Raw genomic sequence first — 12,680 nt, forward strand, 5'->3', positions numbered from 1 at the left:
GGACTGGCGCCCTGTCCAAGAGTTTTTCCTACTTTGTGCCCAATGTTAGCTAGGATAGGCTCCAGTACCCCCTGCAACCTTGTTCAGGACTAAGTGGGTTAGAAAATGACTGCCTGTCGATTACATTTTGTTTTATGAATTTAATTTTCCAGACCTGTGTAACATATGCCACCTCTCTTGTTTTGTCCATGTACGGTATAAATTTATTGTGCTAAAATGTATATGGAGGTGTGTAAAATGGCGTAACAAGATGTAACTGAATCAAAACACTGTGAGGGAAGGGCATGCTCAAATGAGGCATAATTTTGGTGCAGATATGACAGTGAAAAGCAATGATAACGAATGACGCACATATGGTAACACTTTAGAACAACGACATTCAGGTCTTTGCTCTAGGACTTTTCTTAGTCACTTATTGCTATGTGACACAAAATAGCCTTTGTTAATGTCTTGTTACATAGCAGTGATTGACTAATGATTACTCTGTAGATAGTCCCACCATAAAGTAATCCCATTGGTGATTTTTATGTCTTATTAAAACTAAAGAAAGTGTTTATTACAGATGTGTTCCATAGGAGTAACTACTGATAAATGCACCTAGTTAGCCCCTATTTTAAAGATTTACAAATATTGCTACATCACAAAAATAACAGCACATAACCAGTCAACTTACAACTTACTTTTTCTGGATTTCCATTCAGTGTAGATGTTAATTTGATACCTAAATGCCAGGACCAAAGAACGAAAGAAAAAAAAAGGAAATTAACAGTCAACACAAAATAAATTACACCCTATGCTGGGGCTGTGAACAATATTGAAACTGTAAAACTAAAACCCAGAAGAATCACTATTGTATTCATTACAGCATGAACAAAAAAGAAAGGGAGTTCTCACTCTGTAAAATAAGGTTTACTATCACTCTTATTCTTTAAACAGTCCTTATCTCTAGCATACAAGGCACTGCAACCAATGGGGCTGTGCCAGTTTTTCTTCTGGCACAAGTCAGTAGGTTACACAGGGGAGGTAGGCTGGAGGAGTATCAAATATCAGCAATGCCAGATGCACCAGTGCTTCTGCTTTGCCAGATCCTCTGGATTTCCCATACTGTGGTACGCCCTACAAAAATGTAAGTGTAGATGTCAAAAGTAAAAGTAATCTTTCTGATTCTTCCACTTGAGGAAAGCAAGTCTAAATGCAAGTAGTTTGGTATATGATAATACAGCTGAGTGATTTTAAATCCGTGGCAATCTGAGAGATAAGTTCGTATAATTGTTTGATATTCCCAAAAATATGACCTATTGAGGAACACTGTTAGGAAAATAAGGACTTATAGTACTCTTTAAATGTCTTGGTTATTTCTTTGTGCACCATATTTTTATTTCCTGCTGTGGTGTTAATCTCTTTAATTGAATTATGTACTTCCTGATTATGCATTTGTTTTAATCATATTAGCCTTTTTACCATGTTCATAATAAGGTTGATGTAACTTAAACGTAAGCTTTTCTGTTTCTTTTTAGTCAAGAGATCAGTTATGAAGACAGAACACTAACCTTTTCCTACAGAGTGCCTCATTTAGTGATCTACCATATTCCTGACCAATTCATTAAATCTCAGTTCTGCTATTCTGCAAATTATTTTTTATGTGAAATATACAAGATAATTTGTCCTCTTAAAGTTATTGTCAGACTTCCCCAGAGTTTTCCCAAAGAAACACTGCTCTTTAGGCTATTACTAAGATTTTAAAACTGTAAGGTAACTTGAGACCAGAAGAGGGAGTTTTGGGAGTTGCTCTACATAAGGCTGCCAGTATGGTGTTTAAAGCCAAATCACAACCAGGGAGCCCAGGGACTTGCAGTGGAAATGCAAGTCTGGGGCCAGGGTTTAGCTGGTGCTGTGAATAGAGGCTACATAAGCAAAAGAGAGATAGAGAGCTGCAGAAGGAGACCTTGGTGAACTACCTCAGATACATAGGTAAGTTGGCGGCTAGCACATCTTGTAATAAGGGTTATAAGATCTGTATAGCCAGGATCAACATGTCAGTAAGTTTACTGCGTTATTTATTTGCTTAGTTGATAGGGTTAGGGGTACCGTTAGGGTTGACTTTGTGTTTTCCCATTTTATTTTTACTTTGTGGTGCTTTTGATGTAATAAATTCACCATTTTAATACAGTGGTTTCCATGGCATCCATTCAGATATGTTAGGGGAACCTCACCAATTGTTAATGAATAGTGTGGATATTGTCATAATTCACGAAAGTGTTTTGGCAGTGAATGTTGTATTCACTGGTGACCTTGTTTACCCTATATTTTCCTGGAAATTCTCTGTGTGGCCAGAAAATTTTTTCCCAGTGTCCCATTACAGAGCTGTAGCAGACATACACAAAACTTTCACACATGCATACTGTAAGATTGTTGCCAATGTGCTTGGGCCATGTGATGTCACAACCCGATCAGTACTCCAGTTTTCCACCCTATATGTGTTTTTGTAAAAAACAAAAAAGCAGCATTTTCATTTGAGGGGTACATTACCTGACCATAATGAGAATATTATGAGTATACAGTGATCCCACGCTATATCACACTTCGACTTTCACTCCATCGCGGATTATAAATGTAAGCTTATCTAAATAAATATCACAGATTTTTCGCTGGTTCGTGGATTTCTGCAGACAATGGGTCTTTTAATTTATGGTACATGCTTCCTCAGTTTGTTTGCTCAGTTGATTTCATACAAGGGACACTTTTGGCGGATGGCTTAGAAGCTAACCAATCAGAGCATGTATTACGTATTAACTTAAACTCCTCAATGATATACGATATGCTTCCCGCGCAGAGCTTGATTGTTTGCTTTTCTCTGTCTCTCTCACTCTCTCTGCCTGACAGAGGGGGTGTGAGCAGATGGGGCTGTTTGCACAGAGGCTGTTTGCCTAGAAGATACGGACGCTCCTCTAAAAAATGCCGCTTTATCGCGGTGCTTCGGCATACTTAAAAGTCCAAAAGCACTATTGATTTTTTGATTGTTTGCTTTTCTCTTGCGCTCTCTCTCTCTCTCTCTCTCTCTCTCTCTCTCTCTCTCAGACATTCTCTGCTCCTGACACACATTCCTTTGAAGAGAAGATATATTTGCATTCTGTTAATTGTGTGAAAGAACTGTCATCTCTGTCTTGTCATGGAGCACATTTAAACTTTTGACTAAAGGGTGTTATTTCATGTCTAGGGGGCTCTAATAATGTTAACAGTGTGGGAGAGTTTATAAGGGTTTAAAATATATAAAAATAACCATACAAACATATGGTTTCTACTTTGCGGATTTTCACCTATCGCGGGGGGTCTGGAACGCAACCCTCGTGATCAAGGAGGGATTACTGTAACGCCTAATAGTGCATGCATAATTTGACACGTGCTGTAACTGTCACCCAAAAGAAGTCTTAAAGGAGCTGTACCCACCCGAGGAAGAAAACACATGCAACCCTGTGAAATAATAACAAAAGTATTATTACTGTTTACAAGATGTTTCTATCTTTTTCATGGATGAAAAAAGTGCAAAGCATCTGCACAGAGATTGGAAACAAAAAAGACATTCTAGCTGTGCTCGGAACTGAGACTTTAAGCAACTGAACAATCCAGTCCTATGCTACTGCTTTGTTGCACGGCTAATATGTGTCCAAAGTCTGGAACTCCTTGAGCAAAATAATATATACAGTATACAAACAATAAATATTTTGGCTTATTGCTAGTTTGTGGCATTTGTTGTGTTTTGTTTTATGACAATTCCTCCATCTGTGTCTTTTGTTGTTTGAGGCACAATTGCACAATGGTTAGCACTGCTGCTTCACAGCTCAGATCACATTTTTGGTCACAATCATTGGTCCAACATAGTTTTTAGATGCTTCTATAGCCTCAGGGACAATTAAAACATCACTGGCCTATTATAATCCACTCAAAACTAAAACCTCCTTCCCCAATGACTTCAGTTTATTTTACAGAGTTTGGCAAGGTTCCTGAACATTTCTGTGATATCACTGAACTCACAGTGAATATTCCACTGGGTTCACTCATTACTATTAATGAAAAATAACAACAGTGTGATTTTGTTGTAGCAAGTCGCAGAATACCAAAAGTGAGCTGTATTGGGTGTCACACTACACAAATGCCCATAACAAGCACACACTACAGCTGTCTGCATCTTGCTGTGATTTTATTAAGATCATTTAAATCAGTGTTTCCCAACTTCAGTCCTGGGGACCCCCTGTGGCTGCAGGTATTTGTTCCAACTGGATTCATAATTAGTGACAACACCTGATAACACTGAGCTCATTTAATTAGCTGGTATTATTTTTTCTTTTATTAGACATTCAGAAAAGCACAGCAGCATGATTTTTACATTTATAAATCATTTATAAATATTTTTGCTTTTGCTATAGATTTAAATGCTTAACTCTCTTTTGTTGATTTCATTATACTTTGCCCTTTTTCTGTGCAGTTTTTCCCCCTTTGTTGTATCTTAATAATGACAGTAGTAAAATGAAAATCAAGATGAAAATATTGTTACAAAAAAAGACATTATTCTTATATAACTGCTTGGTACATTATAATATATTTTTTTTTTAGCAAACTTAGTTTTCTAATTTCTATATTGTTCCCTAAACACAGAACTTGGGGAATATCAGTTCACTGAATTAGCCCAGGAGTTCAATTAAAACAGAAGCAGATTGGAACAAAAACCTGCAGCCACAGGGGGTCCCCAGGACCGAGTTTGGGAAACACTGATTTAAATGAAGGCTATTACTGAAAATTATTGGAGGAGCCATGCAATGAATTACTGGCTTAAAATCTATAATAATCAAATAATACAGTACAACAAACTTAAATGCATTATTATCTATATATATAATTCACTAAGGCAAGACAACCATGGAAAGCACGCCGGAAGGGGCGTGGATTCACTAAGCCGCTGACAAGGAGACACCTATAGCGCACGCAGGAAGGAGCCACGCCCACCAACTCCAAGACCATTGGATACGACAACTCAGAGCCACGCCCACCAACTCGGACGCGACGACACAGAAATATTCGTCTGTCGTAGAGGTCACATGCAGCTCCGACCCACGTTGACTGTTAATAGAGGCAAGTTTCTCGCGGAGGTGAATCGCCATATGCGGCGTGTAAAACTGTTTGCAAGGGGTATCCCATGGGATCCTTAAAACGTTCCTTTACAACTGAGGTTAAAACACAATGAAGTGAGCAGTCTTTAAAAAACGAGTTTTCGGTTACGACGCACAACCGCGTGCACTATAGCAAACTGTTTTACACGCTACATACAGCAATTCGCATCTGCGACAAACATGCGTCTTCTTAGATACTCCTGCACTTTGTACACACCCCCCTCCCACCATGGTCTGGTGTCTTGGTGGATTATATATAGAAAGGCAGCCAAAACCGCACAGAGCAATGAAAAGTCTACGTGAGTCACAGGTGCATCTGGACTGTACAAAGACGACAACGACTCGAGTGACGAGTTGGAGGTGGGCACATGAGCAGGCAGTGTATACTGAACGAGAAATCAGCAGACTAGCATGACGGAGGGAGCGGAGTGGATGTCCTTCTCCTCTCCTCCCGTTCCACCCTGAGCGCCACACGGAAGATTGTGTGTTGGTTCATTCCGTGCATTGGTTAAAACCCAATGAAGGAAGCAGTCTTTAAAAACCAATAAGCCCTGTGCCTCTGTTTCATTACCGTCTCACCTGCTTCAACAATGCAGGCCCCGCAACATGTGATCCGGTGGCGTCATTCCCATGACCTGCCGGGCAGCCAACCGGGTAACCAAAGTCTTTGGGTTCAGGGGGGAGTATGGTTACAAAGCTGAAACTTAAAGGAATTGACGGAAGGGCACCACCAAGTGTGGAGCCTTTCGCTTCATTTGACTCAACACAGGAAACCTCACCCGGCCCGGACACGGACAGGATTGACAGATTGATAGCTCTTTCTTGATTCTGTGGGTGGTGGTGCATGGCAGTTCTTAGTTGGTGGAGCGATTTGGCTGGTTATTTCCAAAAACGAACAAGACTCCCGCCTGCTAAATAGTTACACGACCCAACAGTGGTCGGCGTCCAAATTCTTAGAGGGACAAGTGGCTTTCAGCCACGTGAGATTGAGCATTAACAGGTCTGTGATGCACATGTATGTCCGGTACTGCACGCGCGCTACACTAAATGGATCAACGTGTGTCTACCCGGCGTGGGGAGGCATGGGTAAGCCGTTGAACCCCATTCGTGATGGAGACCGTGGCTTCCAATTGTTCCCCACAAACGAGAAATTCCCAGTACGTGCGGGTCATACGCTCGCACTGATTATGTCCCTGCCCTTTGTAAAGCCCCCCATGGTCGGGTGACTTGGTGGATTATATATAAAAAAAGCAGCCGGAACCGCAAAGAACAATGAAAAATCAACGTGGAAACCGACTGAGGCGGTGTTTGGAAAATTAACAGTCAACATGACTCACAGGTGTGTGTGGACTGTACACAGACGAAAGCGACTCAGGTAGGGAGCTGGGGGCGGGCACATAAGCGGGCAGTGCATACTGAACGAGTGCTGCTCAACCCCGTCCTTCGCTTTGGAAGGAGAAAGCGCGACAGCGCTCCTCCGGTTTTCAGTCACGGACAATTGTATGTTGGTTCATAGCATGCATTGTTGCAATGTTACTTTTCTTGGTGGTTTATTAAATTACGGATTTTTCAAAAGTTTATTTTTTCCTCTGTGCTTAAAAATCATTTAAAAAGCGGCCTGATTATGCGGCGTATGCTACGCCGTGGGTTGGCTAGTATGTTATAATTGTATAATCAAAGAATGGGAAAAATGTCTAGATTTCTTCTCGATTCTCTCTGAAGTAAAGTAATACTACACCCAAAAATGACATAGAGGCGGAAGAGGCAGTTCTTCAAAGGAAAAGCTCTTTTCCTCTACTGTATCTTATTAATGCTCAACTTGAGGAATTTCATAGAAAATGTCCCCTTATGTTGAAGAATATATTTCCATATACATTTTTTAATGCCAAGCGTATTTTTTGTGTTTTCCAACACCATAATAACTTTTTTTTTTGCTCATGTCCCTTTAGAGACTCTGTACCCTAAGCTCAATTATACATTTTAATTGGACACTGTAGACAAAAAAAGAGCAGACTATTCAGTGTGTACAGTATTGTTGAAAATTTCGCATTATCTTAGAAATGAAGATAAAAGGGTATACTTTTAAATTTTACAATACTGTCTACAATGTGATTGTATAAATTGCAAGAGCACTTTGTGCTAAATGCTAACAGCAAGCCATCAACAGATAATCCCAATTCCAAAGAAATATTCTTAGTTTTATTTTTATCTGTTATTAATTTATTTACTTCTAGAAGTATATATTGTTAATAGCAATACCAAACAGGATATTTAATGAGGAAAGAAAATCTGTAGAACAAGCATATTGTTTGGCTTTTTTGGAAATTGAAATGATTTTTCAGAGTTCAAGGTTTTTAAAGAAAATTCTGTCAGAAATATAGCCATTCTTCAATTTTTAAGAGATAGAAATTAATATATTATACATACTGCATACAGATTTTGAAGAAATTAATATATTATACATACTGCATACAGATTTTGACATCACCGATTACTGCATGTCATTAGTTTTACGTGAACATTTTGCCTAAGTGTGTCTTGTGGTAAACTGTTGTTCCCTCTGGGGTTGGTCACTGCTTTGCATCCCCAACCCTGAACTAAGCTAATTCTTAAAATAAGTGGATAGATGCATATAAACAAAAATATATTGGATTGACGAGGTTTGTTGGGCTGAATTGCTTACTTTTATGAAAATTCCTCCAATATTTGCATATTAATTATCTCAGGCTTTTAATTTGAGGGCATTGTTCTTGTAATGTTGTCACATGTTTTGTTTTAATAGTTTAATGTACTGGAGCGACTGGGAAGAGGATGAACTAAATCACAATATTGGTCGAATTGAAAAAGCATGGATGGATGGATCTAATCGACAGATCTTTGTTACATCAAATATGTTGTGGCCAAATGGATTAACCCTTGATTATGCAAGAAGTACCCTATACTGGTGTGATGCCTACTATGATCACATTGAAAAGATTTTTCTTAACGGTACCAGCCGAATGGTAATTACATTTTATACATTTCTGTTTTCAAGTTTTCATTTAAATTACAAATATCCATTCCACCCAGTAGGAAACATTGATTTTTGTCGTTTCCAGTGTGCTAGTATGTTGGATAAATGAGATGAGTTTAAGAAAATACAGTCAGCAAGTTTGCATTAAATAGTTTAACTGGAGCATAACTGCTGGGATATGGTTAATCCTTTTCTTTTGAAAATGTCACCGAACAAGAAGTACTATGCCTGTATAGTAAATTTAACTTTAGTGTGGAAGATCACAATTTATTTTTCAACCAAAATACATGGGATGCTTTGAATAATTTACTCAGATGACTGCACAAACTTAATGAATAATGCATGCACCACTTATATTCTTTTGCTCTATAGGTATCTTGAAAGGGATGAGTCTCAGTGGGCTTCCTCTGAAAAACAACTTTTGAATGTTTACTTCTCCTTTATTTACTGTTTTTTTTTTTTTTGTCTAGGTGGTGTACAAAGGAAAAGAGCTCAATCATCCATTTGGTATATCATATCATCGAAACAATATATTCTGGACAGACTATATGAATGGTTCAATTTTCCGATTGAATTTGTCATCCAAAGAGGTAACTTTGTTGAGAAGTGAACGACCCCCATTATTTGGAATCCGTGCCTTTGATGTCCAGAACCAGCAAGGTGAGAACAGGGAAATGCAAATACTTGTTGTTAATGTGCAGTTTAATACTACATGAAATACAGAGTGAATGAGGATCTACTAGGTATCACTACTTAACACAGAGCTGGCCCCCCATTTACAAATAGAACTGCCTAAATGTATTGGGCCACAGACTTAAATATGTATACAAAAGGGTAAGATTGAGATGACGGTCAATTTCAGTGTCTCATAGTAGTTACAAAAAGCTGGTGTCAGATCGCAACTCCACATAACCTGCTCCATCTAATCCTGAGATTCGAGATCTTGATTTACTGTATCTGGGATTTGGTGACATAGGATGCACCTGATCAGCAATACAGTTTAGAGATTGTGTAGAATTTAAACATAGTTTATCTTGATTTTCTTTAAGCATTTGATAAGGTACTACATCATATCATATCATCAAAACAATATATTACTACATAAAGGCTAGTGGTTAACCAATAAGAAGCAGTGAGTACAATACACAATGTGCAAATATGTGTAAAATTGCCTTAAACAATGAAAGCAGTGGTTTGTGGTGTGGGAGACAATTCCAAATGATATGGTGTTAAAAGTGTTGTCTCTCAGACATATATAACTGGGCTGCTGCTGTTTAAAATTTTTATAAATGTTTTGCATAAATATGTAACTAGATATATACATTTGTGAATGATCTAAACATAGTGGGCTTGGAAATAGTTAAGAGTCAGAAAGATCATTACAGCTGAACTAGGACAGAATTCAGAACTGGGTAATTATGTGGCAGATTAAATTTAATGTACCCAAATGTAAGGTTTTATGCATAGGTCTTTTCACAATAATATAACAATAATTAAATATTACGAAATGGATGATCTGAAACTTGAAAGCATGTTGTATGAAAAGGACTTCGGAGTTACAGTGAACTATTCTTTGTTTACCACCACACTTTGTACAGAAGAGATTAAGAATGCTAAATAGATGACTCCTCATACAGCAAGCTGTATTGAATTCAAGTGAAGTAAGGTCTTCAACACATTGTGTAGAAACTTCCTGCTGCTATAATAACAGAAACATGATAATTCTAGATAAGACCTAAAGAAACGATACAATGCTGTTGCTGGTACTTTGGGGTATAGGCTTTGAAGGAAAGACTAAGAGAGCTGATTTTTTTTTATTAGTTTAAGTCAGGACGTCCCTGCTGCTTATGTTCCGGGGAGCCACCATGGGCACTCCAGTACCTACCCCGGGACGCTTGGTGGCAGCCTCCATAGCTGACGGTGATTCCCCAACCACCTGCAGGGCTCCATGGAAGATGGAGTCCTCCACAGCCTGGTTGGGGGCTCGGATGGCCGCTAGGGGGAGCTGCATGGACTCAGCAGCCTGGCTGGATGAATCTTCAACCCCACCCGGAGGTGCAATTAGGACCAGGTGGTCAAGCACCTGGAACACTTCCGGATGGGTTATAAAAAGGGCCAGCCACCACCACTCGAGGAGCCAGAGTCGGGAGGAGGAAGACTAAGCTTGAGGAGGAGTGGTGGTCAAGGGAAAGGATTGTGTTTGTTGTGCTTTGGGACTGTGTTTGGGCTGTGTGGCACGGGGAAGACGTGTCCCACAGCTGAAGAAAAATAAAAGTCTTTGTACTTTTTATATGTGCCTCCGTGTCTATCTGTGTTGGGTCAGGCACCTATATAGCGCCTTTGACTATATATATATATAGCATATTATATTCTAGCTGTGTAAGACCGTACAAAGCCTGGGGTCATAGAAACTATTGAAATCGTCAGAAAAAAATTTGAAATGTAGAGATGTCAGGTAATTGAAAGGAAGTACTCTGGGCATCTCTCTCCTAGGAGGGTTCGCTTCTGAATTAGCAGCAGGAGGAAAAGTAAAAGGGATATTGTTTTGCTGATGTTAGTGGATAAGCAACTCTGTCTTTCATCTGAGGTTTTGTTTTGCTGAAGTTCTCACCTCACTTGTGTTATTGCCGGCTAAGCGAGTTTTCTGTTTCCTCGGAGGCAGAGCGCCTACCCCGACTCCACCTGTCACTTCCAGCCCAGAGAGACACACACACTTCCACACGTAGAAGTTTATATATAAGATAATAATAATAATACATTTGATTTATTCGTAGGTGCCTTTCTAAACACTCAAGGACACTGAACAATAGATAAAACAAACATAAACTAAACTAAAAATACAAAAATTAAAATCAGACAGAGCAAATGTAATCAAAGAGAAAAAGCAGTCTTAAGTTTAGATTTGAAAAGTGAGACTGAATCAATATTTCTAAGCTTGAATGAGTTCCAGAGCTCGGGAGCAGAGCAACTGAATACTCTGCTCCCCATGGCGGTAAAACGGATGAAGAGGACAGTCAAGTGGATGGATAAAGAGGATCTAAGGGTGCGGGAGGGAATGGCAACGTGGAGGAGGTTGGACAGGCATGGAGGGGCAAGGTTATGAATTGCCTTAAATGTTAACAAGAGAATTTTAAAATCAATGCGGTACTTAACCGAGAGCCAATGAAGCTGCTGCAAGACGGGAGTGATATGGTGAATAGAGGGGGTTCTAGTAATGATGCAGGCAGCTGAATTCTGGACCAGTTGAAACTTATAGGGTGATTTATGAGAAAGACCAAAGAAAAGGGAACTGTAATAATCCAGACGAGAAGTGATAAGGCTATGAACAAAGGTAGCAGTTGCATGGGGTGTGAGGGAGGGGTGAATACGATTAATGTTACACAGGTGGAAATATGAAGACCAAGAGATGATGTGAGACTGAAAAGATAAAGTACTATCAAGGATGACACCAAGACTCTTAACCTGTGGGGAAGGGGAAGCAGAGGAATTATCAATAACAAATGAAAAATTATAAGTTTTGGATAATGTTGATTTTGTACCAATGAGGAGCACCTTAGTTTTGTCACTATTTAATTTAAGAAAATTTGAAGAAAACCAGGATATCATTTCTGGTATGCAGTCAATAAGCGAGGCAGGTGAAAAGGAAAAAGTAGGTTTGCTAGTGAGGTAAAGCTGGGTGTCATCGGCATAACAGTGGAGGTTAATGTTATATTTACAAAAGATATTGCCGAGGGGAAGGAGGTAAACAATTAAAAGGATATAAGGACATATAAAACATATTTATAGTAAAGAACATTACATACAAATTTGACAGAATTTAAACTAGAACAATTGAATTTTTATGAAAATGTTAATGTCCAGTTAAGATTTATTTGAGTAACTAAAGAAATGTAAGGAAAAAAAGTATTACAAATTACTTTTATTTTGGTACAAAGAACTCCATACTGCACTAACTAACTCTAGAAAAAAATATAAGGGAATGACAAAAAATGAGGTACATGCTTGATTTAAGAATAAGCCACATAGAATGTATAGGAACTGAACCTAGGTTCTTGGTTGAAAAGCAAGCATACTAACCATCACACCATTTGTGGCATTATTTGACTGTTGTTACAGTACATCAGTTTTATTTTCAGATTTCACTGCAAATATAATGTTGAAAAAATTATTTTGTTTATACCAAATATGATTTGGGGTTATCACCAGTCACTCTGACCTCCAAGCTCCCCAGATCAGGTCAGGTTCAGGTTGGGGAGCTTGCACTGATACAGCGCTTTGCCTCACCCACTACACAATGAAACAGCTCAGAATCCTGTTTGGCAAACACCCTCGAGGCAGAAACACTGTCCAGTCCCACCCCCTGGAAAGGACCATCTATCTGACCTATCTGATCTATCTGCCACAGCCAGGTGTTACGTGGGTGTCCCTTTGGTCTGGTCCAGCATTTTTGAGTCCTCAACAATGAGAATCTGGTGAGCCAGATCACCCTCAGGGAATTGCGA

The 12,680-nt window shown here is 39.1% G+C and overlaps 1 protein-coding gene across 1 annotated transcript in view; it reads left to right on the forward strand.

The window, feature by feature from the left end:
- The window catches only part of LOC120530667 (low-density lipoprotein receptor-related protein 1B-like), a 1,848,048-nt gene that overhangs the window by 1,016,699 nt on the left and 818,669 nt on the right, over nucleotides 1-12,680 (forward strand). The window contains exons 14-15 of the mRNA XM_039755091.1: nucleotides 7,948-8,167; nucleotides 8,649-8,838. Coding sequence (XP_039611025.1) covers nucleotides 7,948-8,167; nucleotides 8,649-8,838 — 410 coding nt within the window. The remainder of the gene's footprint in view (nucleotides 1-7,947; nucleotides 8,168-8,648; nucleotides 8,839-12,680) is intronic.

This window comes from Polypterus senegalus, chromosome 6 (assembly GCF_016835505.1).
Source record: "Polypterus senegalus isolate Bchr_013 chromosome 6, ASM1683550v1, whole genome shotgun sequence".
Classification (NCBI taxonomy): Eukaryota; Metazoa; Chordata; class Cladistia; order Polypteriformes; family Polypteridae; genus Polypterus; species Polypterus senegalus.